This window comes from Rhinopithecus bieti, unplaced genomic scaffold (genome assembly GCF_001698545.2).
Source record: "Rhinopithecus bieti isolate Rb0 unplaced genomic scaffold, ASM169854v2 scaffold_6933, whole genome shotgun sequence".
NCBI lineage: Eukaryota > Metazoa > Chordata > Mammalia > Primates > Cercopithecidae > Rhinopithecus > Rhinopithecus bieti.
This window is the reverse complement of record NW_016805426.1, coordinates 867,713-894,694: the sequence shown is the minus strand read 5'-3', so window position 1 is coordinate 894,694 and position 26,982 is coordinate 867,713. Positions and strand designations below refer to the sequence as shown.

The 26,982-nt window shown below is 40.4% G+C and overlaps 1 protein-coding gene across 1 annotated transcript; it reads right to left on the bottom strand.

Annotated features, from left to right (window-relative positions):
* Positions 1-549: 549 nt before the first annotated feature.
* RBM17 (RNA binding motif protein 17) lies at positions 550-26,774 on the bottom strand. Its single transcript, XM_017872471.1, has 12 exons — positions 26,730-26,774; positions 20,364-20,504; positions 16,587-16,703; positions 12,911-13,077; positions 11,781-11,878; positions 8,947-9,003; positions 7,571-7,712; positions 5,366-5,517; positions 3,847-3,920; positions 3,274-3,372; positions 2,087-2,159; positions 550-1,940 (listed from the first exon to the last, which is right to left on the bottom strand). The coding sequence occupies exons 2-12, from the start codon at positions 20,484-20,486 to the stop codon at positions 1,837-1,839; spliced, it is 1,206 nt and encodes a 401-aa protein (XP_017727960.1). The 5' UTR covers positions 20,487-20,504; positions 26,730-26,774; the 3' UTR covers positions 550-1,836.
* Between the last annotated feature and the right edge of the window lie 208 nt (positions 26,775-26,982).

Below are 26,982 nucleotides of genomic sequence, written 5' to 3'. Positions count from 1 at the left end.
GTACTAACTTGCAGGAGATTTAGAAATTATTCCACTATCAGAAATCCATTATAAATAAAGCACTAAGTGATTAATGCAGTTACGGATAATTTTAAAAATAAGACTGGGGAGAAAGGCATGCACTAAGTTGTGCCCATGCGAACGGAAATCAAGTAGTATGAGCTGCTCGCAATTCTCTGGTTGCTGACCATGAGAATGTTAGGAAAGGCCACCTAAATGCAAGCAAACAATGTTATTACAAAGCATAACACTAAATGCAAGCATGAAACGTGGGTTGGAACCATTCATTTCTGAAATCAAACTAGTCCTTGTTACTTTCAGCATGGCACACTCGGGTACTTGTAAGCTCAAACATGGTGTCCGCTTGAGGAATGGTATTGCCGAATTCCATAGATAACTAGTTTCAGGGCTGCTTTCGATTCTTTCTGTCCTCTACAATGTTCAATTATGTAATTTACCTCACATTCCCTAACCCCAACTGACTTTACAGAACAGGTGCACTTTTATCATAAAACTCAATTTTATTCAATAAAATAATACCACAAAAGATAAAATGTTATTCTTTTATTTATGTTAAATAAAAACATGAGAAAATCCTTTTTTAAAAAGGGTCAGAATATTCCTTATGTCTCCAAACCAAGTCCATGGATGCAAAGAAATGCTGAGTTCTTGATACACTTTCATGTCATAATAACCAAAGGAGACAACACGGGCTCGAGTCTTTCAGCTGCCACTGAGGAGAGTCACATGCAGTATTTGGGAAAGCAAGGAACAGAACACAGGCATGAGTATTTTCTGGAAATACCTCCTGCCCTGGCAATGAACCTCAGTACCAAATATTTTTGTTTTCTTTTTTGTGGTCCTGATAAATTTTTAAGCCACACATCCTACTGAACTTCAATGATACAATTCTCACAATTCCAGAATTCTGTTAATTGGCAGTACAGTTTATGTGGCCAATGTGGATAATTTTATAAGTTTTAAAATTACATACAATACCATTGCAAATTTTGCCAGTAGAAACATGACCCCAAGGAACTGCCATTTCCAAAACATAATTGGGCACACATTTACAATGCACCTGCTAGGTTTTGAATTCATTTGTCATTTCTGATCTACCCTAAAGACTATGCTTGAATCTCTGAAAACAAATGCTAGATTCGTGATTTCTATACCCACATATTCCATAAATCCATCACAAACCCTACAGTCTGACTTAGCTTAATGGCAAATGATTCATCCAATAGGCATGGTATGCTCACAATTCTTCAATCTTATTCAGGTTGTAAAGACGTTTTTCTACGACTGGAGTCACTAAGAATTTCTCTGTTAGAGAAAGCATCATTTTCACCTTTGGCACACTGCCAAGATGATACTTTATTACAGAATTTATGAAACTACATACAGTAACTTGCAGGCTTTATTAAAAGAAAAGAAAACAAAGAATAATTTAATATCACCCCATGTCCCAAAACATTTCTTTTTTTTTTTTTTTTTTTTTTTTTTTTTTTATTGCAAGAAATGCTGCATCATTGGAAGCACTTGAGAATTACCATGAATTAACAAAAAATGTTCATCAACTCAGGGAGTAATAATAAAAAAGAGAAACAAATCAAGAGAGGCACACAGAATTTGTGTTTTTTTTAAAGGATTTTATACTATATTAAAAAACCACAAAATAAAAAGGGATCAATCAAAACATATATCTTAGAAGTCCTTCCAAGAGTTCTTGGTATGGCAACAGCCATGGAGGCTGTGACCTCTTTCCTTCTTTTCTCAGCTGGCAGTTTCAATTTGAAGGATCACCGGAGATGACTCGTGCTCTAGTTCTCAAAATCAAACTTGTTCTGCCAAATCCAAGACCCTGAATTTGTCCAAATTGTAGAAACATGCTTTTACCACCCGTCCACCAAAATACCTCCCATTCAAGTCAACAACCGCTGAAAGGCAAACACAAGACAGTTAATATAGGTATCCTATAAGACATTAAAAAGGTTTAACTTTAATGAAACAGTAACTTTACTTGTAAATACTAAGGCTGTAAATTCAACTTTTTAATTCTTTAATATTTAGCTGTATAACTAACCTTTAATTGCTGATTCAACTCTCTCAAATTCTAAAAATATCCGTACTGCTTCATCATCAGGGGCACCAGGAATCTGGAAGAAAATGAGAGCGTGATGAGTAAAGGGATTTGAGATTGCACTGAATGAGTTTTCTCTTTTAAATGATTTCTCAGAATGAATATTCTAATTATCATCATATACAGTCAACTAGTTGTCAAATACCAAGGAAATAAGTATAATTTGTTCATCATCAAAAATGTACTGAATGCCTGTTTTTATGACAGGCATTGTTAGGTGCCAGGAACACAGGGCTAAGCAGTTTCTGACCTCATAAAGGCCCTGTGCCAGCGGATGACATAAACAAATAATTATGTGGTCAACAAACAGCAGTAGGATAAAGAAACAGAGTAAGCAGAGTTTTAAGATTAAAAAGGTTGGTGCTCTAGTGGACTTTCACATCAGGTCTCATTTTGACTAGCTCTGTCTAGCTTTCCTAGCCCACTGTAATGTGGTCCATTCCACCTACCTAAGCACTTCTGCTAATCTCCCATGGGCCCATCCATTCCATTTTGGTAGTCCTGATCTTCACTGTCTCCTAGGAGCCATTATCCCAGTCAGAATACCCTTCTCTGCAAATCTCACCTCTTCATTTCAAAGCGTAGTCCACATCTGCTATTGCTCACAAGGCACTCTCTATTTTTTCACTGATCTAATTCTTTTCTCAACTCCTGACCTTAGTCAATACTACCCAGTCTAGTAACTGAATATCCTTTAGTTATTTTTGTGTTTCTTTTGTGTTTCTTCAACTGAACACACCGAGAGTACAGAGCATGCTTCCTGTAATCCAAGTGCTCTCCGTACAGTGCAGTGCATGTGAGAGGCACTAAATACTCACCAAATGACTGAAACCAAAGGCACGTCTAAGGAACTAAACTACTGAGCACACTACAATCAAGGTCTTTAGTCACCATACTGATTCTCCATCACGAAACATTCCTGTTTCTTCACCAAATAAAACTCCAAGTCATTCTTGTCTTTATGTTTAAAACTGTAATAACTGAGCAAGAGAAGCACAAATAACCAATGCTTGTCACCTTCTGCAGTAAGAATATGTTACTTATAGCATACCCTGTCCTATTTATAGAAAATGTTTTGTAATCTGCCAATAACAACTTGTGTTATAAACATCAAAAGAAAACGCTCTTACTTCAAATATCACACATTTTCCAACTTTGCCATATTTTTCACATTCTTCCTTGGTTTCAACTTCCAAGTCTTCATCCACCTCTCCGGCACCAACCATGTTCTTTAAACACAAAAATAAATAAATTCAAGTACCAAGTATAACTTACAAACACCTAGCAGGGGTATATAAATATGACTTACTTTAGTGATGGTAAATGTTCTCAATCCCAAATGACACAACGAAAAATTTCATCCCCAAAGTACCCAAAAGTTAGTATTTCTTAAAACACTAAAACATACATTAAGCCTGTAAAGAGTTACAAAGCACCTATGTAAGCACCAAAATGTATAAACTAGCTGAAGCTCTTGCAATTTCAACTACTGAAAGTAATTATTCACTGCAGTCATAAACACTGTACTTAGCAGAGACTTACACATTAGTGAAAAATCTAAAATCAACCTTACGTGGGATCTGCCCAAAGCATTATTTGCAAAAGGATCATTTTCAGTTTTAACTTTTAGGGGGAGCAGGGTAGGTTGGGGTGACACACACAAATCTAGGCAGGCCGACAGCTTGCTTTCCTCAGCTTCTTACCCTTAGTAGGACCACTTTAGTAGGACACTTAAGTATTTCAGTCAGTGGATTTGAATCTGACTTCTTGGATGCATCTGTATCAAAACATATCATTAGATGTGTTACAGAACTGAGTCCTACTTATAATAATTAATTTAATTTCAATAGTGATCCCCACCATTTATGTCCTAGGCAACTACACAATTGGTCTTTAAGCAAAAACACAGCCCTATCTGCAACGAAAGCCTCTGCTTTGCTTTGGCATGTTTTTTTTTTTTTTTTGTTTTTTTTTTTTTTTTGAGACAGAGTATCGCTCTTTCGCCCAGGCTGGAGTGCAGTGACCGGATCTCAGCTCACTGCAAGCTCCGCCTCCCGGGTTTTTACGCCATTCTCCCGCCTCAGCCTCCCGAGCAGCTGGGACTACAGGCGCCCGCCACCTCGCCCGGCTAGTTTTTTGTATTTTTTAGTAGAGACGAGGTTTCACCGTGTTCGCCAGGATGGTCTCGATCTCCTGACCTCGTGATCCGCCCGTCTCGGCCTCCCAAAGTGCTGGGATTACAGGCTTGAGCCACCGCGCCCGGCCTCGCTTTGGCATGTTTTTACAATAGCATCTGGATGTTCTGAGCCTCCACCATTACCTGCAATTTTTGCTCATCTCACTTCCCCAAGGGCTGACAGGGCATGTGAGTGATAATTCCTATAGGTGAGTTGACTTGTAGCAAACGTTCAAGGTCACGGGCCCAGGGGAATATCCAGTTACTAATCCAGCCACCGGCTGCCTTACTTCAGATAACCTCACAAGTCGGGACGACTGTTGGTTTCTGGCACTCACCTGTCAGGCTCGTGATGTATCCTAAGCTGTGCATGAACAGGGCTGCCAGAAAAGTTTTCTTCTTTCTTTAGCAAAGGAAGTTCAGCTAGGCTGACTCAAACTTAATTTCCCTGATTAAAATGCTAATATATGTTTGTTTCTTTCCTGAATTCCCTCAATACAGAACAGACTGTAAAAATTAAATGAAAATAAAACACCAACTAGGCATCATTTACCAAGAGACTGCAAAATAACATTAGATCTCGCAAAACAAACAATCTGTAAGAGAATTAGAAACCACATCTATACTGAAAGGGCAAGAGGGAAAAGTAGAGAAGACCTCTGAGATGGAGGCGGCAGGCATATTCACTGCCACACTATATGGCTCTGTCCTTCGTGCTCTAAACACATAACCAAGATTTCTTCCTGAGGACTATTCACTTTCTGCCCAAGTCTCTCACCATCTTTTCCTCCATGAGCCTTCATCTCTCTACCTCTGTTCTGAAAAAATAAAGATGAGCCTCAGGATTCCTGGTTTCACAAAACAGAAGTGGCAGTGCATCATATGATCAGGACGGCCTGTGTTCCAGTGATGGCGGGGCCAGCCCTCTCCCTCTGGCCACACTCGTCATTGTCCCCCTGCTGGCACATCAGGATCAAGACTGGCCACGTCTGATGCGGATGGGGCCAGTCCTTTCCCTCTAGCCACACGCTTCCCTGGGGACATACCTTTCTCTGTGGCGTCACCCACAATGATCTTGCCGCCACGCTTGCTGGTCTTCTCCACTGACAAGGCGGTGCTCAGCCCCTGCTCGTGCTTCCCCAGACCCTGGCCCTCCCGGAAGCCGTACTTCTGCATGATCTTGTGCGCCACCGTGCCCCTGGCAGGAGGAGAAGGGAAAGGACTCTTAGCCTTGACATCGTCAACTGGAGACAAGGTTGCATTTTTACATCAAACCACCTCCTTCTGGAGAGAGTGCATGCTCCACAGGGGTTTCAATAAAGTCACTCATTAACTAGGAGTGGACTATTAGATGGAAGCTATGGGGATGTGCAGCATGAAAGAAACAGAAAAAGCTATGACTCAAGTCCAGAATATTCTGTTGTCTTGGAGGAGAAATGCCAGTTTCTCTGGTGGAGTCTCCTCAGTGCCCTGCTAGGAAACACAAGACCTTTTGTGTGCGCCAGATCTGCACTGCCACATAGCTTGTGACCACAGTTTATTAAAAAGTGGCTATCAAAAAGTAAGTATGAAGTTTCATGTAATGAAGATGATCCCATTTCCTGAATGGCACAGAAGAGTTTCCAATGACAGACTATGTAAATGAAAGAACCCTTAGAGATCACCTATTTAACAAATGAGAAATAAACGGAGGCTAAGATTAGTTGACTAGCTTAAGGGGTGGACTTAGAAGTAAAGCAAGACGCCACATTAGAAATAATTTGTACAGTCCGGGTGTAGTTGCTCACGCTTGTAATCCCAGCACTGGGAGGCCGAGGCGGGTGGATCACCTGAGGTCAGGAGTTCAAGACCAGCCTGGCCAACAAGGTGAAACCTCACCTCTATTAAAAATGTAAACATTAGCCAGGCATGGTGGTGTGCACCTGTAGTCCTAGCTACTTGGCAGGCTGAGGCAGAGAATTGCTTGAACTAGGGAGGCAGAGGCTGCAGTAAGCCGAGATCGCACCACTGCACTCCAGCCTGGGCAACAGAGTGAGCCTCCATCTCAAAAAACAAATAAATTATCTGTACAGCTGTTAATGGTAGAGCTGAAACTGGACCCCACAACTCTCAGTCCACTGCTTTCTGTAATAACCAAACGGCTCTCACACTGTGCTCTGAGGTGCGGCATGGGGCTGAAGGGCACCCCCACCCCATGACCACTGCTGCTTAGGGCTTAAGCCACAAAACCCTGCTTCAACTGGAACTGCACCTACATTACTTCTTGTATTTAATTCCCTTAACATGTTCATTTGAACAAGCTATTCTAGGGCTAAAAACACCAAAAACTGCTGAATGGTACCACCTTGCATCTTTTCTAAGCACAAGTTAAAGATGTAATTCCTGGTTAAAAGCAAATTCAGTAAAAAGTAAATTTCTATCATTAACAGGGAAAACAAAACATAACCAGCTTCATGTCTGTCCAACCCTCCAGCACCCAAAGCCTCCCCAGCCACAGCCATGTCCTATGTCTGCACCACCCAACATGGTCACCACTTGCATATGGTCACTGAGCACTTGAAAGACTAGTGAGTTTCAACCCCACTCGCTGTCTCACCGGCTGCATTTCTGCTACAGGCAGCAGCCAGCAGATGCAGCACAGCACAGAACAAAGGCTTCGTGTGACGCCACTTCATGGGACAGCCGTTTCACAGGATCAAAATCAACAACACAGAATATCCTCTTAACCAAAATGTTTGCCAAGCCCAGTACAGTTTAAAAAAATCCCCAAGCCCCACCTTAGCATCAACCTTACAGTCAACTTTTATACGCTGGCAAACAAATGTCTACTTGTAGTTAGAATGACCCTGAGAACCATGACCTTAAAGCAAATGGCCCACTTTATCAGGAAAAAAAGTATCACCAGCCCTTTGGAGATAGTAAGTGAGCTCTGATTCATATGAGCTATTTTATTTGCAATGTCATGAAGGCAAATGTAAACAGTTATCAGGTTCTGTCCCTGTCTAGAAAAATAATGTTCAACATCAAAATGAGTCAAAACTTCTACTGGAAAGTTGCTGTTTTGAACAAGCCCCATCATTACACTGGAACATGCTCCACATGATTGAGGCAGGCACCGTGTGACCTGCACACACCAAGAGTCTCCCCACAGCCTGAATGTTCTCAGTTTCAAACAAGCTGCATCTGTTGAAAGGGCTATCAATGCTTCACATTGTCTCTCAAGTCCTTAGATAAGAACATTAAATCATTACCCCATGTTAGCGAGGAAGGAGTTGCTAGGCCCAGTTGGAGATCTTGGTCTGTCTTGTTCCTCGTACACTGGGGGAGGAATGGCAGCTTTGGAAGACTGTGATCGAGGTCTTGAGTCCTCTTCATAAGGAAAATCTCGGGGTACTATTGGAGAAACATAAAGTAGTCTCACCAAAATACTATAGAAAACCCTCTGAAACCTCACTTGTATCAATTATTTATCTCGAACAAATTTAACCTACTTTTGGTTTACCACAAGGAGAAAACACCAAATCAATTTTACAGGCTTTATATGACTTTTTTTAAAACCACAGAGGAAGGACACTACTTTCCTGATTCCAGCTTTGCTTTTGCGATTTCTATCTCCTCAAACGTCCTTTTTATACTTTACTGAAATGTTATTTACCCTTTAAAATCTCATTGAATGAATATTCTTGCTGGAAAGAGCTTCTGTATGTTCCAAGGAGATACAATCAGGCCATCATTTGACTCCTGCAGCACCTTGTGTGCACTTGCCTAGACCCCGACCTATCTCATCAGCCTCATGGCCCACAAAGGTCTCCGAGGTTAGAGGCCATGCACTGGAGCGGTGGCTTCAACCCTAGTTACATGAAAGTCAGCAGGAAGCTTTAAGACCATCCAGATGCCTTGAGCCCCACTCCCAAAGACTGGTTTCAATTGGGGTTTATTGTTTGTCCGTTGTTTTCACGTAACAGGCATTTCATAACATCTTAGAAATTATCTTCTTTAAAAGATAAATAAAATCCAACAAGTTTTAAAAAGTACTATAAATGAGAATATCTGCTTGGGATAGTTTAGGTATGGTCCAATCCAGAGAATGGGAAAATGACCTAGATGATATTCAAGTGTCCAATCCCAATCCCCAAATTCTACTGCGAGAAGGAACAGTGGATGAGGGTGTTTTGGCAATAAAATGACATGCAAACCCACCTGCACTGAAATGGAAAGGGAAGAAAAAAATCTAATCAAGGAAGGCACTGCCACCTTGTGGAGGGTCATGAATATAACAGCCTCTAAACCTCTTGAGTTAAAAAACTGTAATGATCTGCTGTTTTATCTCCAAATGAATCTAACAAGAAGTAAGAAATGTTAATGAAAACAAAGTGAATTGCATAAAAAAGAGATGGATTCCACTGCATGAAATCCAAGCCTCAGAGCCTGGCATAGAAAGGTCTCTGCAGGAGGGCGCTGCATTCTGAGATCCAGGTGCAGCCTCAGGTGACAGAGCCAGGCAGGCTTGCAGGTCTTTTCCTTCTAAACTTAGGAAACCTGAGGCCCAAGCTGAGATTCCCCCCCCCCCAGTGATTGGGTTAAAGACCTGTATCAGAATAAAAGAGGAAGACACAGATCTACTTACACTCTTTGTCTTTCTCTACCAGAGAAGTGGGTGGGGCAATGGCAGCACCGCCCATGCCTGCAAAACCACAAATCCAAGCATTAAAGGAGGTTTCTGATGCCAGACTCCCAAGGACTATGACACACCATATATCTATCACCCACCCCACTAAGAAAAAACTAAAAAAGGAGGGCCTGCTACTTCTGATGACCTCCTGCTACATATAAACAAACCTCTGATGCTAGGATTTAAAATGTAGAAAAGAGGCAACACTCCCTCAGATATGCAAAATTGTTCCTTCATAAAAGGAACTCAAGAGCCCCACAATGTAGTTTGCAAATGATAACTTTAAGGCAAAACAATACAACCAAGAGAACCAGCAGTTACTTAAAAAGAGAGTAATGTAACTATCTACTGAGAGCAATACCTATCAGGCCCTTTATACGCATGGCCTTGTTCGGGCTTCACAGACCTCTGAAGTAGATATTACTGCATCCGGTTTACAGATAAGAGAATGATCAGAGGGGAGTGAATCAACAGAAAGGGAGTAAACCCAGCTCCCTGCGTTGCCAAATCCCCCCCACCACACAGCACGCTCCTTTTCCAGGGTGCAAACTACTGGAATTAAACACACATTTGAAAGTGTGGGTCCTTCTGGCTCCTGATGAAACTGCCGCGTGTTGTCACTATTCCTGGTGTATTTCCTGGACAATGAATGGTGAACACAAACAAACCAAAAGAGGTAAGACAGATCTTTTCTATCTGCTATTCGACAACTGGAAGGAGAACATCAGTGGAGACCACAGGAATTTTGCATTAGGTATAAGTCCTAACATACATGGATTATATATACATAATATTATATAATACATATGTATTATATCTTAACAATGAAATAACATAAAATGTAAAATTTTAAAAACTGATTACAAAGTCATGCTGCATCAGCACAAAACGTTTGACAAAAGAAATTATTCTGGCTGGACACAGTGGTTCACTCCTGTAATCCCAGCACATGGGAGGCTGAGGCAGGCAAATCACTTGAGGCTAGGAGTTTGAGACCAGCCTGGTCAACATGGTGAAACCCCATCTCTACTAAAAATGCAAAAATCAACTGGGCATGGTGGCGCACACCTGTAATCCCAGCTATTCGGGAGGCTGAGGCAGAAGAATCACTTGAAACTGGGAGAGGGAGGTTGCAGTGAGCTGAGATAGCACTACTGCACTCCAGCCGGGGCAACAGAGCGAGAGGGTCTCAAAAAAAAAAAAAAAAAAAAAAAAAAAAAAAAAAAAAAAAAAAAAGGCCGGGTGCAGTGGCTCATACCTGTAATCCCACAACTTTGGGGGGCTGAGGTGGGTGAATCACTTGAGGTCAGGAGTTTGAGACCCGCCTGACAAACAGGGTGAAACCCCGTCTCTACAAAAAATGTAAAAATTAGATGTATGTGGTGGCGCACACCTGTAATCCCAGCTACTCTGGAGGCTGAGGCAGAAGAACTGCTAGAACCCAGGAGGTTGGAGGTTGTGGTGAGCCAAGATTGCACCACCGCACTCCTGCCTGAGCGACAGAGTGACTCCAATTCAAAAATAAATAAATAAACTATTCTAAAGAATTATTCTAGAAATTATTCTAAAGCCAGTGTCCATGCATTTTGATCAACAGGACTGGACGATATAAAATCCTCAAGGAGAAATATGAACCTGAGTAAAACCTTATATTTCTTTTGAAATACTTCCTATGATCATTTTACTAACCTCGTCACTAGGACTGAGAGTGATTACTGATTCTGAAAAGCAGATTAGCCCTAATAAGTTCAGTTAAAAAAATTCAGGGTGATTACTGGAAATCTGCTACTAATCACATTAAAATAAGAACATCAATCTGTCAACAACTATACATATAATGGGCATGCCACTACTTCCCTATCATGAGCTACATGGTCAAACAAAGTCTTCTCATTCAAAGCTATCTAGTTCCCGCTGGTGTTTAAGAAAAAAACAAAACAAAACAATGTCCTTAATACGGAAAGCATGCCTCCTTATTAAAAAGGGCAATTTATAAGCTGGAAAAACGAGACCTACAAATATTCAACCTGTATACTGAATTCCAAAACAAGTTAACAAAAACCAACATCTGAGGATTAACTAAGACAGTGGAGATGAAATGTGTCACAATGGCCGGGCGCGGTGGCGCAAGCCTGTAATCCCAGCACTGTGGGAGGCCGAGACGGGCGGATCACGAGGTCAGGAGATCGAGACCATCCTGGCTAACACGGTGAAACCCCGTCTCTACTAAAAATACAAAAATTAGCCGGGCGAGGTGGCGGGCGCCTGTAGTCCCAGCTACTCGGGAGGCTGAGGCAGGAGAATGGCGTAAACCCGGGAGGCGGAGCTTGCAGTGAGCTGAGATCTGGCCACTGCACTCCAGTCCGGGCGACAGAGCGAGACTCTGCCTCAAAAAAAAAAAAAAAAAGAAAGAAATGTGTCACAATGCCCAACACAGACACACTCAATGTTAACTATGCTTCTCCCCTAAGAGAAACAACAGAGTGGATTCAGCATAGGCCAACTGGACTGTGCTGCAGGTAAAGACAGTATAGGAATAGATTTTAAGCTAGTCCCAAAGTATCCAATAAATAAATGTTAGAAAGTGGTTGTGAAGCTCCAAGGAAAATATATATGAAAGCCCAATATAAATTAAAACTTACACAAATGTGTATTGCTCGGATTCCAGAAAGAAAATTACCCAAATCAACGTCAAATGAACTATTTATCAAACTGAAAAGAAAAAGCACATAGTGGAATTGTACTTCCACTATTTAAATATATTTAAGACATATTTGTTCACGCCTTACTTCTTTTCCTCCTCTCTCGCTCATAATCTTCATCTTCATCAGAATCTGGATCTGGTCTCCTTGCAAACCCACTTGCTTCATGTCTGTCTTTGCGCCTTCTGTGATAATAAAGGAAATAAATGTTCATCACGGATGAACCAATTTAGAGACCTGAACCTGGGATGACTTCCTCTTGGCCAGAAGATAACCAAATCCTTTCACAATCAACTATTAAGTTGCAGAGGTAGGAAGCATAACTGGTAAAAGATTAAAGTAGATAAAGTATGAAAAGTGAGAAAAATTCAAGAGATAAATTGAACCAATAACTACATTAGAGTAACCAGCAGGAAAAAAAGGTTCCTTGACATTGACCTTTTCCAATGTTAAAGCCTATCAACATAGTAATAATTTAATCATTTCAACAGTCTATAACACTTTCACTCATGAAATGATTCAAAAAATGGGACAGTATATTAATATTTAATACATGTTAACTATTTGATAATTAATACTAAATATTTTCAAAAGAAGAACTACAAATACATTCTACTACTCATACTTTGCAAAACATAAATAAAAGCTGCATATGAATTTTAAAATTCCACCTGGCTCAAAATAGTAAAAGTTAAGAAAGAAGAGTATTTTAAGTACTTTAAATAGCTGTGATTTTACAAGTTGAGAATCCCTTATTCCAAATGCCTGAGACCAGAAGTGTTTCGAATTTTGGAATATTTGCATTACAATTACCGGTTCAGCATCCCTAAGCCAAAATCCCCCAATGCACATTTCCTTTGAGCGGCATGTTGGCATTCCAAAGATTTTGGAGCGTTTCAGATTTCGCATTTTTGAATTAGGGATAGTCAACCTATAGCAGAGTACCAGCACAGAAAAAAAATTTTCAACATCAGGTTTTAAGTTATTTTCTAACAATTCACTCAAAATATACACTTTAGATCTTCAGTCTATAGGTGAAGTCTACATTCTGAGATGTAACAGGTACAAATCATAAAACAGTTTGATTCCTTGTAGTGACTGATCAGATCACCCATGAAAATTAACTTTAGCCTTACAGACAGCAGCGAAGTCCATTCATTAACATTTTAATGAACATTTCAACTGTAAAACATTCCCAAATCCGAAGGAAGCCTTACTTTTCCCTTTCTTCTATTTCCTTTTGTCTTTCCAGCTCCCGCTGTCTCTGTCGTTCCTCTCTTTGGCGCTTCACTACTTTCTCATAATCATTAGGAAACATAGGGTCATATTCGTCAGCTAAGGGAATCAGAACTTCCCCTGCAGAAAACCCACTGGGAACAGGATCCTGAGGAAGGTAAAAACAGCAGTAAAAATCATCTTTATATCTTAGCGCTCTACTCACAAAATTAAGGTCAAAGCATATTGGAGATAAAAGGGCCTTGAACATCATCTAGCCCCCTCCTTTGTTTCACAGACAAAGAAAACAAATACCAGACAAGGCCACATGCCTCATCAGGTGGCAGCAGACACAGGACACAAAATTCCACCTCTTAGATTAGTACTATCTCTATAATACTCTATGGCATTTCTCCTGGAATTCCTAAATAAGCCACCACCAGCTAAAATGTTAGTTGAGTAAAAAATTTGAATATTTATAGTAAAGCACTGAATGCTTTTTTTTATAGATCTCTATGACAACTTAAAAAATAAAACAACCATGAACACCACAATCATTCTTGCAGTCATCATTTTAATAGAATAACTTCAGATTCTGATTACATGGAGATAACAATATATGGAGATCTCAGAAACCATCTTCTCGGTCTTTTTAATCCTCTGAACACATGTCCCTTCCCAGGCAGGCTGCATTTCAGGCACTGAGTTTGACACATGGGGATGTAATTTCCCTTCCAGCATCATATTTTTTTTTAAGGTTCACTAAAATCGGGTTTAGATAACGGTTTGTGCTTTCTCATCTATACATTCAGAAACTTGGTCTACTCTTTGAAAGAAAAGAAGTAGCCACGACAAAGAAATTAGCAAAACGAGAGGCAGAGCACAGCCAGTATACTAGGAAATACCTGAGTAGACACAGAACTTTACCCTAGGCTGGCCTCAGTCTACACGTGGTGCTGGAAGCCCTGACCCAATTTTACTAAACCTTCCCACACTTTCTCCTGTTAGTTTTCTTAGCATAATTATTCGTTATTAGCTGTAACAATGCCTTTTCTCATTTTCAAAGACACCTCAAACAAGCACAGGTTAGGATTAGTGTCCCCTTTTATTTAAACACACATCCAAAACGACAAGGATTCATGTCCTTGAGCGCCCAGTCTGTACCTCTTACAGGAGGTACACTGTCCAACTGTAGAAAAGGCAAGAAGGTCGTTCGTAAACATGTTTCCTGCTTGAATACAGAACCGATAAGAACAAGACAGCTTACATGCCATATTAACACACCTAAATCTAACAGTTTCTTTGTTTCATGGTTGGGTCTGACATTTTACACTATAAAACAAACACTTCATCATTTCCTTACGACGAAATATCAGGAAATGCTATGATCCAATGAATAAGAGCAATTAGGAAAGTAACTATAATCACCTCCCAGGCCCTAACACTGGAAAAGATATTTAATGTAGGGCTCCTAAAGGTTAGTTATGCATTTGTATTCATTTTATAAAAGACATTTAAAAAATACAAAAGCACATGAAGATTTCTTTTCAGTTATTATTTAGAGAGAAACTGACAATCAGTCACTCAATTTATCTAACACAATTATCACAACGTGTCTAAGAGAACAAACTGTCAATATGAAGGTTCATTCTCTGACACTTCAAAATTTCAAAGAAAAAAACTTTTACGTATAAACCCTGCTACGCTTAACAATGAAATCAATCATCCTTTTCTAAATGCTACAATGAATAAAGTGATTTGTTCAATTAAAAAAAATTAAAATGTTAATACCCTCAATGCTGAGGAGGGAGGATGGGGTAAAATTCACCCTCATATGCCTGAGGTGATACTGTGCACTGCTGGAAGTAAACTGGTGCCAGAACAGACCAGCCATAAAAATGGCTATCTTAATGTCACCTCAGGAAATCCAAGAAAATAACCCCAATTACACAGAAACATCTCTGTAAAGATGTTCATTAGTGGGCTGGGTGCAGAGGCTCATGCCTGTATAATCTCAGCACTTTGGGAGGCCAAGGCAGGTGGATCGTTTGAGCTCGGGAGTTCAAAACCAGCCTGGACAACATGGTGAACCCTCATCTCTACAGAAAATTAGTCAAGCGTGATGGCATACGCCTGTGGTCCTAGCAACTCAGTAGACTGAGGTGGTAGGATCGCTTGAGCCCGGGAGGAGGAGGTTGCAGTGAGCCAAGACTGCCACTGCTCTCCAGTGTGGTGACAGAGCAAAACCCTGTCTCAAAAATAAAAATCCCAAAAAGATGTTAATTAGAATGGTATTTATAAAGGCAACGTAAAAGCAAATCTAGGTGGTTTTACAGTTAGGGAATACTTGTGTAAATTATGATGCATTCGCTTAATGAGAATAAAATTAAAAATTGATCGTGAAAACTATGTAACAAGGAGGAAAAAGGCTTACTCATTAAATAGGAGACTAATATAGGTACTAGAACCAATACACAATTAGAGAAGAAACGATGAGCCAGTTTTTAAATTAGATGTAGTAGGAAAAAACCAGGTACCAAATTTATGGCGGAAAATGCTCAATGACTAGGAATCAGCAAAAAAACACCTCCACCATGGGGTGCCTTCCCTCCTGAAGAACCAGCCCTCAGGAGCAATACCCGCTCCCCTCAGAAAAGGATAACTCAAGGGTAAGCTGCAGCCACAGCCTGGCCCAGAACACAAGCAGGACAGGCCGCAGGCAGAGCCCAACCCAGAACAGTGACGCGAAACGAAGCCGGCAGGAGTGTGCCCTTGGGGCTGCCCCAGCCTGATGCAGCCCTTCCCACATGTGGTGGGAAGGACAAGCACGCCTTGCTAAGAAACTGTCTTGATAGCACTATTATTAATCTTTTGGTCATTTTCCATCAAGCGGTTTTGTGCGATTCATAGTGTTGTTTAAATGACCACAGTCATTATCTGAATGCCATCTGTGGAAAGATAAACGTACCCTTAAATAGTGGGTATAATTTTAACTAGTTTATTCACTCATTTTACCTCATTTTATCTAGTTTTTACTATGATTTTGAGTTATCCTTTTCCAGATCTTCTTCATCCTCAGTAACCCAGTTTATAGACTTGACCACATGTTTGTTTTCGAGCATATGTAAAATCACTGGAATCATAAAGGTTAGGGTGGAAGTGGGTTTTAAAATCCCTTTCTCTGTTTTAATCCACAATAAATCAGTAAGTACTAACATTGTTATGATAGCAAAAAATAGAAACACCCCATATATCCAGCATTAAAGGAATTACAGTTCATCTACACAAGAGAGTAGAGTGAAGCCATTAATGGGATCATACAGTCCTATATTTTTTGACAGAGTCACAACGTAATAAGTAAGAAACGCAAGTTAGCAGAAGGTGGAGCAGGCACAGAATGGAAAAATATAAGTTCTTCACTTCTGGAGTGTATGACTGAAGGTAATTTGTTTTCTTTCTGCCTATCTCTAGTTTCTGATTTTCTACAACAAATTATTTTATTTCAAATAGATAAATTTTAAAATTGGCAAAACAAAAGTAAAAATTAAGTGGAAAATAATATTGACTTGGTTTCAAAGGCCTACTAAGGAGACTATCTGTTAAGAGTAACATATATGCAAAATAAGCCACATGGAAAACAGGAAAATGTATCAAGGTCACAGGCAGGTGCGGCCTTACCTTCAGCCCAGCTGCTACATGTGGTGGAGTGTCCACAATTTGCCGGTCATCTGAGGAGCCACCTCGCTTCAGGTCAATGACTGGGGCGAGGACTGTACTTTGTTTCGTCCTTTGGCTCTAAAATCATCAAAAACGAGGAAAACATACAGCAGTTTCAAATTAAAATTCACACTGTTTGCAACAAATACTTTCTTTCTGGTCCCTGCAACAAACCTTTGAGATATGAGAAAACTATAATCTTAAAACAACAGCCTTTTAATTTATTACTATAATCATATGTTATTTTCTTTTCAGCTTTTCAAAAAAACACGAGATTTTCTCCATTTCTGTGAAAGGTTTACAATAAACTTGGTCACTTTCAAAAGATACTTGGGGATGAGGATTTTGTTCCCTCCTACTAGGATACAGAATCCTTCCTACCTCCTTTATTACGAATCTACAAAAAAAAGTTTTTAAAAGAAAACAATCATTCCTACACATTCAATTATAGTTAATGTTCTACCATACTTTCTTGGCCTTACACCTACATTTCTTGCTACACCATTTGAAAGAAAGTTGGAGACATCATGACGCTTCACCCTAATCTCCTGAAACTGTGGATATTCTCCTATGTGAGGTCACCACCCCTACAAAAATCACTAATTCTCATGTCATTTCCCATCCAGTTCAGATTCTCCAAGATATCCCCAAAATGTCCTTTAAACAGCTGATTTTTTTGAACCAGGATCCTACCAAAGTTCCTCAAATGCTTTTGTTTTTTAAGTGTCTTGATTGAGAACAGTACCTCTTCCCCATCATCATCATCACCATCATCTTCATCTCCTCTTCCTTTTTTTCCTCTGACACTATCTTGTAAAATGCTGTTTGTTCTAGATCTGTCTAATAACTAACTACCTATTTAGTTTAGCTTGTTCCTCTGTTCCCTGTAATTCCCGAAACCTGGAGGTTAAAGGTTAAAGAATTCAGGGTAAAGCTTTTAGGCAAGAACACTTCCCAGATGAGGCAGTGTGCCCCTTCCTGCATCACACAGCAGGCACACTGAGTCAGGCTGTCTATCAACAATGCTAAGGTTGATCACATGGATATGGTGGTAACCATTAGATCTTTTGATTAGAAAGATTTAATTTTTCTCTTTTGCAAGTCAAAGTGTTACAAATTTTCATTACCACTATAAAAGGCACAAAATACGCCTTCATCTCTCCTGAATATAACAATACTTATAAATTTAAGCAAACAAAATTTAATCCAATTAACAACTCACAAAATAAATATGAAAGTTTAAAGAACGGAAGGGAGATTTATTAGAATCACATATTTTCTTTCTTTTTTTTTTTTTTTTTGAGATGGAGTCTTGCTCTGTCGCCAGGCTGGAGTACAGTGGTTCGATCTAGGCTCACTGCAACCTCCGCCTCCCAGGGTGAAGCAATTCTCTTGTCTCAGCCTCCAGAGTAGCTGGGATTACAGGCGCATGACACCACACTGGGCTAATATTTGTATTTTTATTAGAGACAGGGTTTCACCATGTTGGTCAGGCTGGTCTCAAACTCCTGACCTCAGATGATCCATCTGCCTTGGCCTCCCAAAGTGCTTGGGATTACAGGTGCAAGCCACCGTGCCCAGTCAGAATCACGTATTTTCTATTATTATTTTCTATTGAATATAGAGTTGGCCCTCTGTATCTACAGGTTCCACATATCTAACCCCAGGCTGAAAATATTAAGAACATAAAACAATACAACAAAAAATACAAACAAAAAAAAAATACGGTATAACAACTTTTTACACAGCATTTACATTGTGTTAGGTATTGCAAGCAATCCAGAGATTATTTAAAATATGGGAAGATATGTGCTGGTTATGTGCAAATTCCACACCATTTTATATAAGGGACTTGGGCACTCTTGGATTTTGTTATCCGGTGGGGGGATCCTTGAACCAATTCCCTGTGGACACCAAGAAACAACTCTGTATTTTTTCAAATGGAGATACAAATGAAACCACAGCTTCAAATTTTCTCTACCAAATAAATATCTTTACAGGTTTGGCTAGGCCAATCTAGTATTCTGAGTAACTAAACAGCCTAAGAGAATGCAATCTTCATTGCCCTTAAAAAAAAAAAAAAAAAAAAAAACCCACAAAACTAACTGTACATAGCAATCTCAAAAGTTTTAGAAAGTTAGTAGAAATAACTTCACAAGCTACCTCAAGTTTTAAAAATCTATATAAGGCCGGGCACGGTGGCTCACATCCACATCTTTCCTGCAAAGCAAAAGTTACACGAAATCTACAAAGATTTTATACATTTACTTTTTAAAAAAATTAAAGAGAAAACGAGGTTTTGCTAACCTTCCTTACATTTGGAATGAAAACTTGTTTTAAAAAAACAAAAAATACTGGCACCCAAAAAATCTAAATTTGGTAATGATTATAAATTCTTAAGTCTCTGCTATCCAGTTTCAATGATTACCAACTCATGGGTAGTTCTGTTCTTCCCTCCCTCCCCTGCCCGGTACTGAATTGGTTCGAAGTAAATCCCAAAAATGACATCATCTTATCAGTAAATATTTCAGCATGTATCTCTAAAGTACTTTTTCTCAAGTTTAATTATTGCCTCCCCAACAAGGAGCCTTTTAATACATTTTCTCTTTTAATACATTTTAAAATACATGAAATTTTAACACTGTGCACAATATGAGCAAGATTTTTTTCACCCCCCAAAAGACCAATATTCGCTCTGTTTGGGGGGATATAGCCTCCATTGCGAATGCAAACTCTAGAGCATAAAGACCTCTAAAATAGTAAACAAATCATACCATTCTCATGCCTACATTTTAATGGCAAATAGCCAGTCAACAACTGTTTTTAATGTTTTACATGTTGAGTTATTTCAAGGACATTGCCAATACCCAACATGTACACAACAGAAACAAAAGCAATTAGCATCCAGAACATGTATGCCTGACGCCTTCACAACCAATACTTCAATACTTCACAAAACTTCAATAAGTCACACCCAGCAGCTTAGGCATTCTGTGGAGCTTCTTCCCAACGTGCTGCTTCCAAACTACCTCCAACAAACCAGTAGGAACGCTACTTAAAAATGCCCACTCCTGGGGCTCCAGTTTAAACTAGAGTTTACCAGAATATTAGGAGGATGGCTACAAAATCAGCACCTTAAACAAGTTCTCACTCAATCTTAGACCTCCACTACTTAAGTTTGAAAACCAGTGTCACTGCTGGTTCAGAGTACCGGTTTTTTGTTTTGTTTTGTTTTGTTTGAGACGGAGGCTTGCTGTGTCGCTCAGGCTGGAGTGCAGTGGCGCAATCTCTGCCTCCCGGGTTCAGGCCATTCTCCTCTCCTGCCTCAGCCTCCCGCGCAGCTGGGACTACAGGCACCCACCCACCATGCCCAGTTAATTTTTTGTATTTTTAGTAGAGAGAGGGTTTCACCGTGTTAGCCAGGACGGTCTCCCATCTCCTGACCTCATGATCTGCCTGCCTTGGCCTCCCAAAGTGCTGGGATTACAGGCGTGAGCCACGGCGCCCAACCCCGCAGAGTACTGTTTTTCTTCATTCCTGTCCCATGAAATGTTCCTATTCCCAGGAGCCAGGAGCAGCGAAGCTGCCTTAAACTCCTCCTTCCTCTCCCCCTACAAATGTTTAACACCATTTACCCAATACAAAGGCAGAAGAGCAAGCTGAAACCAAATTCCTTATCATCCTAATGAGGAACCCACTCTGGAGGCCTCTGCTCTCCTGCTCTGGGCTTGTTTTTACCTTTGCCTGAGTGAGAGCTGCTTTCTTCACCTGAAGCTGAGACTGCAGAAGTTTGAAGTTTTTGGACCAGCCTTCCGTTTTTGAGTCACTGGTCTCCACTCCTAGGTCATCGTACAGGGACATCTTTTCTTCAGTTTAATGCTGAAAGGCAAAAGGGGTGGGGATTAAAGAATGCACAATTCAATAAAGGCTTTTCATGTTAAAATAAAAATCATGAAATTTTAGAGGTAAAAGGTCCAGGACCTTTCAGCAACAGAGGCCAAGGCTCCTGGTACCATTAATGTAGGGTTCTTCCTGATACATGAAGCTACGTCATGTATTATTTCTAAAATAAGCCTCTAGAATTCATTTTTCCATCTATAAGACCATGCAGTCAGGTGATCCATGAGTGAAATCCTTCAATGCTAGGGCACATAATGAGGTAAGAATTGGGACATTATTAATTACATATATCAAATTTTTAAAAAATTCTATTCATGTCAGTGCCAAAAAGTAGAAGCCTTACAAAACACAAATTACCAGGTTGATTTAGCACAATTAGCTACCCTTTCATAAAGAAAAAATTTAAATACACTCCTAGGGAAAAAAGTGACAGAAATGACCTCTTAGATGTGATTCTGTCAATTACGATTATCAAGGGGGAGCTGGTTATATCTTAAATATTATGATTTCCTCATATCCCACCAAGTGGAAACTTGTCATCTTTAATGATAGCGATTACAAAGACAATCAACAATCTGCATATGAACAAGCAACATACAGCTTCCGTGCAGAACAGAGGAACATGTGAAAACAAAAATCGAGTCAGCAGGCACAAAGCGTAACATGCAATGCAGCATCAGCAGCAGGTCCCATGAAAGCCCAGCACTGTACAGACATGATGCTGGGGTTGAGGGAATCAATCTGCCCAAGGCCACAGTGGAAGCCCCTTCCAACCCAGCCAGGCCAACTCCAAAGCCCTCACCAGTGAACCCCAACTGCCACTTTTAAAAAAAACTCAACATTCTGAAACCCACCAACATGCTTACTTCTTCAAACAAGAAATCAATCTCACAGACAGAAAGAGAACATAATTTAAACAGAAACCCACAAGTTGCAAGCAAATGCTTAGCATAGTAGTTCCCAATTTATGGACAAATTCCCAAAGTCTGTCCCATATGCCCAGGGGGCCCATAAAGCATTTTCCCATGGAAACAGTGTTATCGAAAAGCCTAATTTGCTTGTGTTCTGTGGCTCAGAAGAGAAGGAAAATATTTAACACATATCCTCCTTAGGTCTGACTCGGCAAGCATTTCTCTTGAAGGTACTCTTACTTCTCAGCTCCTCCATTACCAGGATTCTAAGACCCCGCCACCCCAACACCTCAGCTGATGTTGGTACCACACTGTTTGGAGTGAGGGACGGAGTGCACACCAACTTCTGTTCCCTCAGAACTGCCCTGGTCTTAAGTACAGGAACTCCCTGGCTGAAGTCAGCACCCGAAAAACTGGTACCACTTTTTAGTTTCTTCCATTCCTTCATAGATGAACCCTCTGATTAATTAAAACCTCTCCTTTTTCCTTCATATGTGAACCCTCCGATTAATTAAAACCTCTCTATTTTGATTTTTAAATGAAAGGCCCCCCAAGGCCGTACAGAAGCAGGGAAAGCAGACTGTCCAGGGGCATCAATGGCTGACTGCTCAAACGAATCACATAAGAATGAAGGGATGGCAGCTGTAGTGGCTCACACCTGTAATCCCAGCACTTTGGGAGGCATAGGAGGGCGGATCACTTGAGGTCAGGAGTTCCAGATCAGCCTGGCCAACATAGTGAAACCCTGTCTCTATTAAAAATACAAAAATTAGCTGGGCATGGTGGTGGACGACTGCAATCCCAGCTACTTGGGAGGCTGAAGCATGACAATCGCCTGAATCTGGGAGGCAGATGTTGCAGTAAGCCAAGATCACACCACTGCACTCCAGCCTGGGCGATAGATCGAGACTCCACCACCTCCCCAGCCCCCCGACCAAAAAAAAGAATGAAGGCATGTATGCTGGGATGCAGACAGACTCTCCTCCTGACATCTTCATTGCCAAACTGCACTTTCTCAGGAACTTGGGGATGATGTCTCGTGACATAGGCCTGAAGCACTGAGGCCAAATCAGGAAAAAATAATGAACTCCATTCTTTAACAAATATGGCTGAAATATAACCATGTCCTCAAAAGTCTTAGAGGGAATCTCCTGATGTCCACTTCAGAGCCTAGTTTAATAACTCTGAACTCCAAGAAAACCTAGATCCAGTTTGTTTTGTTCACTGCTCTATCCTCAGACTAAGATCAATATCCAATCCACAGCTAAATAGGAAATGAGGCCAAACTGCAGTTTATACTCCATTTGCAAAGCCCTCTCAATTAGAAATTTCTGGCCAACAATCACTGGCCAGCAGGAAGAACACTACGCCAAATAGCTTTTGAGGTTTTTGTACACTTTTTTTCCAGCTTACCCAGAACTCAAAACTCATTGTTCACATCTAGATACATATCCTTAAATTTTAATCTAAAAAAACTCAAACAGCAACAATAAAGAAAAACAATGCTGGGTGTCCAGCTTAGCATTGTGGCTCCCAAAAACACTTCTTCAGAAATGACCATGCACCTTTCATCTAACTTAATCTTTTGAGTCCTCTTCATCCAACTGGTGACCAAACCAAGCCTACTGAACTACAGGTTCTTCTGTTCCTTCTTTATTCTTAAAATGGAGGGGGAATACTAATACATTCTGAGAAATAAACAATGTGACTTTCTGGAAAATCACAAAACAGAGATAAATCAAAATTTGTTTGCAACTCAAACTAAACTCTACTTTAGATATTTGCTTTTCTCAACACAGACTATCTCCAATACGAAAATCTGAAATCCTTCGAATCTGAGCAACAACATGACCCCAAAGTAGAAAATTCCACACCAGGCCGGGTGTGGTGTCTCGCACCTGTAATCCCAGCACTTTGGGAGGCCAAGGCGGGCAGATCATAAGGTCTGGAGATGGAGACCATCCTGGCTAAGACGGTGAAACCCCGCCTCTACTAAAAATACAAAAACTAAATTAACCGGGCATGGTGGCGGGCGCCTGTAGTCCCAGCTACTGGGAAGGCTGAGGCAGGAGAATGGCGTGAACCCGGAAGGCGGAGCTTGTGGTGAGCCAAGATCGCGCTACTGCACTCTAGCCTGGGTGACGGAGTGAGACTCCATCTCAAAAAAAAAAAATCTACACTTGACTTCATGTGATGGGTCACAGTAAAAAATGCAGTGAAATCTTTTTGCATGCACAAAATTATTAAAAGTATTACATATATTGCATATTCAGGCTATCTGTAGAAAGTATATATGAGGCATAAATGAATTTTGGGTTTAGACATGGGTCCCATCCCCAAGATATCTCACTATGTATATGTAGGCATTCTGAAAATCTAAAAATACTCGAAATTTGAAACACTTCTGGTCCAAGCATTTTGGGTAAGGGATACTCAATCCATTTCTCTTTATAACTTGAGAACTTTACCAAAAGTGTTTATGAACACGTTAGTGCCACCAGAAATGGGTTAACCAAATGCCCATTAAACTTCGAGGGGAAAGGCTCATTTATTTATTTTTGCATCTACAATTTCCGTCATAGAGCAGGCATTTAATAAGCTTTATTAAAATACTAATAATGGGCTGGGTGTGGTGGCTCACGCCTGTAATCCCAGCACTTTGGGAGGCCAAGGCAGGCGGATCACTTGAGGTCAGGAGTTTGAGACCAGCCTGGCCAACACGGTGAAACCTCATCTCTATTAAAAATACAAAACTAGCCGGGTGTGGTGGTGCATGCCTGTAGTCCTGTCCCAGCTACTTGGGAGGCTGACATAGGAGAATCGCTTGAACCCGGGTGGCAGAGGTTGCAGTGAGCGGAGATCGCACCACTGCACTCCAGCCTGGAAGACAGGGCGAGATTCTGTCTCAAAAAAATAAAATAAAATAAAAGATAAAATATAAAAATGTGTTAAAATGGTAATTGGATGTATGTTTCACCACACATAAAAAAAATTTTTTAAAGAAATAGGTAAAGAGGCAGCACTGGGGAATAAGGGAAGGAGGTAAACCCCAGGGAGGGAGGCAACACTCCTCACCCTCCCCAGAAGAGTCAACACTGATGGAAAGAGCTCTCTAAACTTTGAGGTTAAAAATCAAGCAGTGTACTGGATCTCAGCTGCCAACAGTTCTTCCATCAATAGATTCGATATTAAGCAAAAAATTCAAAAGTGAATTAATGAGGTTTTATGAGACCAAACATCTCCTCTGATTCCATGCCATTTAAGATGGCTGACTGACAATTCCAGTTGATTTGCTGCATTGTGCAAAAGTTTCAGAAACCATTAGGCAGCAAATCTCATGTTCATTTAAAGGTCCTCAGTTCTCTTCTGAAACCTGCAAAACGCTTTAAATATTAGAAACTGATGTCATCTCACCAGCATCTGCTAGTTTTCTTAACACTGAGCTTATAAAATCAAATCTCTGCATCACAGCAAATGCAAAAGAGCTTTCTTTGTTTTTCTCATTTTCACTGAACTTTAAGTTCACAGAATGGGATTAATCATAGCAACAACACACTCTCATCCATCCACATACGTATTACCTGCTTTTGTTTAATTATTATAATGCTGCAAGCACCTGTGATTTCACCGCCCAAAACAAGACAGGAGTTAGACTCAGAAACCACACTCAACCACACTGCTCCCCCAACCCATTTATGTAATTTCCCTGGAATTCTGTTCTCATTATTTCCTTGTTTTCCTCCTTTTATGTAATTTTATTTACAGTTTTAGTTAATCTATTCCTTAAAAAGTGTGTATTCCTTATTTTAGCTGTATTAAGCATTTATGAATATACAATAGTTAATTCTCCCCACCGCAACTACTGAAATGTAGTAAGTGCATTAATAAGACTGCCAAGACCCAAACTTACCCTAATTAACGTTGACATATTACTTAGACAACACAACACATTTATTTCATTAGGTCTGCTGCCAGGTAACAAAAAGCTGTACTTTCTAACAATTGGATATACCACAAAAAGCCAGGATCAAAAGTAAATACAAATTGCTGGGTTTTATAACTTTAAAATATTTGCTATTTCCTTCCTTTTTGTGGCAACACTATGCTTTGAGCAACCCACGTTTCATATAGGCTACATTTTCTCTCAAGAAACATAACAAACATGGTTCTGCCAGAAGGAAGAATGGTGAGTTTTCAAGATTCCACCCAAGCTGGAAAGTATTTTTTTTAAAACATGTGCAACTGGCAGGAAAAAGAACATGGAAGAGTCTTCTCAGAAGCACCCCACCTACTTATCTTTCAAGTGCATCTCAGAAGCCTTTAGTGACTATTGCCCCCACGTAAAACTAACTCCCCCCAATTGGTTTCCTCAAGCATACTCAGATCACAGCAACCTTGGCAAGTTGTGCTGCCTATTGTTTCACACACCTGTTTCTTCCTGCAGTGTAAGCCCCCTAAGGGCAGGGGTGTTTAAATCTTCAGCTTTGTATCTCTAGCTTAGCACCATGCTGGAACACTGTAAGTGGCTCTATTAATATTTTTTAAATGTGTTAGTGAAAGGATGAAAAATGTTAATGCACCTATTTAAATCACATTATTATGAAACAGTGAGATCTGCAGATCTGCTTTTTAAGCACATAACTTATAAGTAGCATAAAATTTAAACTGTAAACCATAATTAAGGAGAGAAAAACTACCACCACCACACAACCAATAAAGAGTCGAGGTCTGAGTTCCGAGCACCTAAAGAGGCAGGCTTGTTAGGAAGAAATATTTCTATCACTAAATAGCTATTCATGCATCACAAAACAAAGCATGCCTCTTTGAAGCCTAAAGAATATGGCAAGACTGGGCCCAGTGGCTCACGCCTGTAATCCTAGCACTTTGGGAGGCCGAGGCAGGAGGACCACCTGAGATCAGGAGTTCCAGACCAGCCTGGCCCAACATGGTGAAACCCTGTCTCTACCGAAAATACAAAAATTGGCCGGGCATGGTGGCAAGCGCCTGTAATCCCAGCTACTCAGGAGGCTGAGGCAGGAGAACCATTTGAGCCCGGGAAGCGGAGGCTGCAGTGAGCCGACTTGCACAGCTGCACTCCAGCCTGGACCACAGAGTGAGACTCTGTCTCAGGAGAAAAAAAACATGGCAAATATACACAAAAACGAACAGGAGGGGAAACGGAAGGCGTGGTGCACTTTGGTGTCCGCAAAAAATACAGCTAAAAAAGCATCTACTTCAAGTATAACATATAACATGATTTTCTAAAGAATTAAAAAAAAATTTTTTCCCGTACCTCCATCTGACACCCTTGTCAATTTAATCTTTCCGTTCAATCTCACACTCTGCTGTTACCAAAATGCAAACAGTCGAGTAGAGTCACCTGTAATTTAGGCGAATAAACAGAACTTCCTTCACTATTGACTATTACGAAAGGTTTGAGAGATGACTAGCCTGGGATCATCTGTTCCCTGCTGGGGGGAGGTCTGAAAAATTCATATGCAGGGGATAATGGGAAGGTAATTTAAAGCAAACCAGGTAAAAAGAAA

Coding starts and splice junctions, on each gene's coding strand:
- RBM17 (XM_017872471.1), bottom strand. CDS start 20,486: ATGTCCCTGTACGATGACCTAGGAGTGGAGACCAGTGACTCAAAAACG. Junction 11,879..12,910: donor GAAATAGAAGAAAGGGAAAA/GTAAGGCTTCCT, acceptor TTATTATCACAG/AAGGCGCAAAGACAGACATG. Junction 3,921..5,365: donor GGGTGACGCCACAGAGAAAG/GTATGTCCCCAG, acceptor GTTTTGATACAG/ATGCATCCAAGAAGTCAGAT.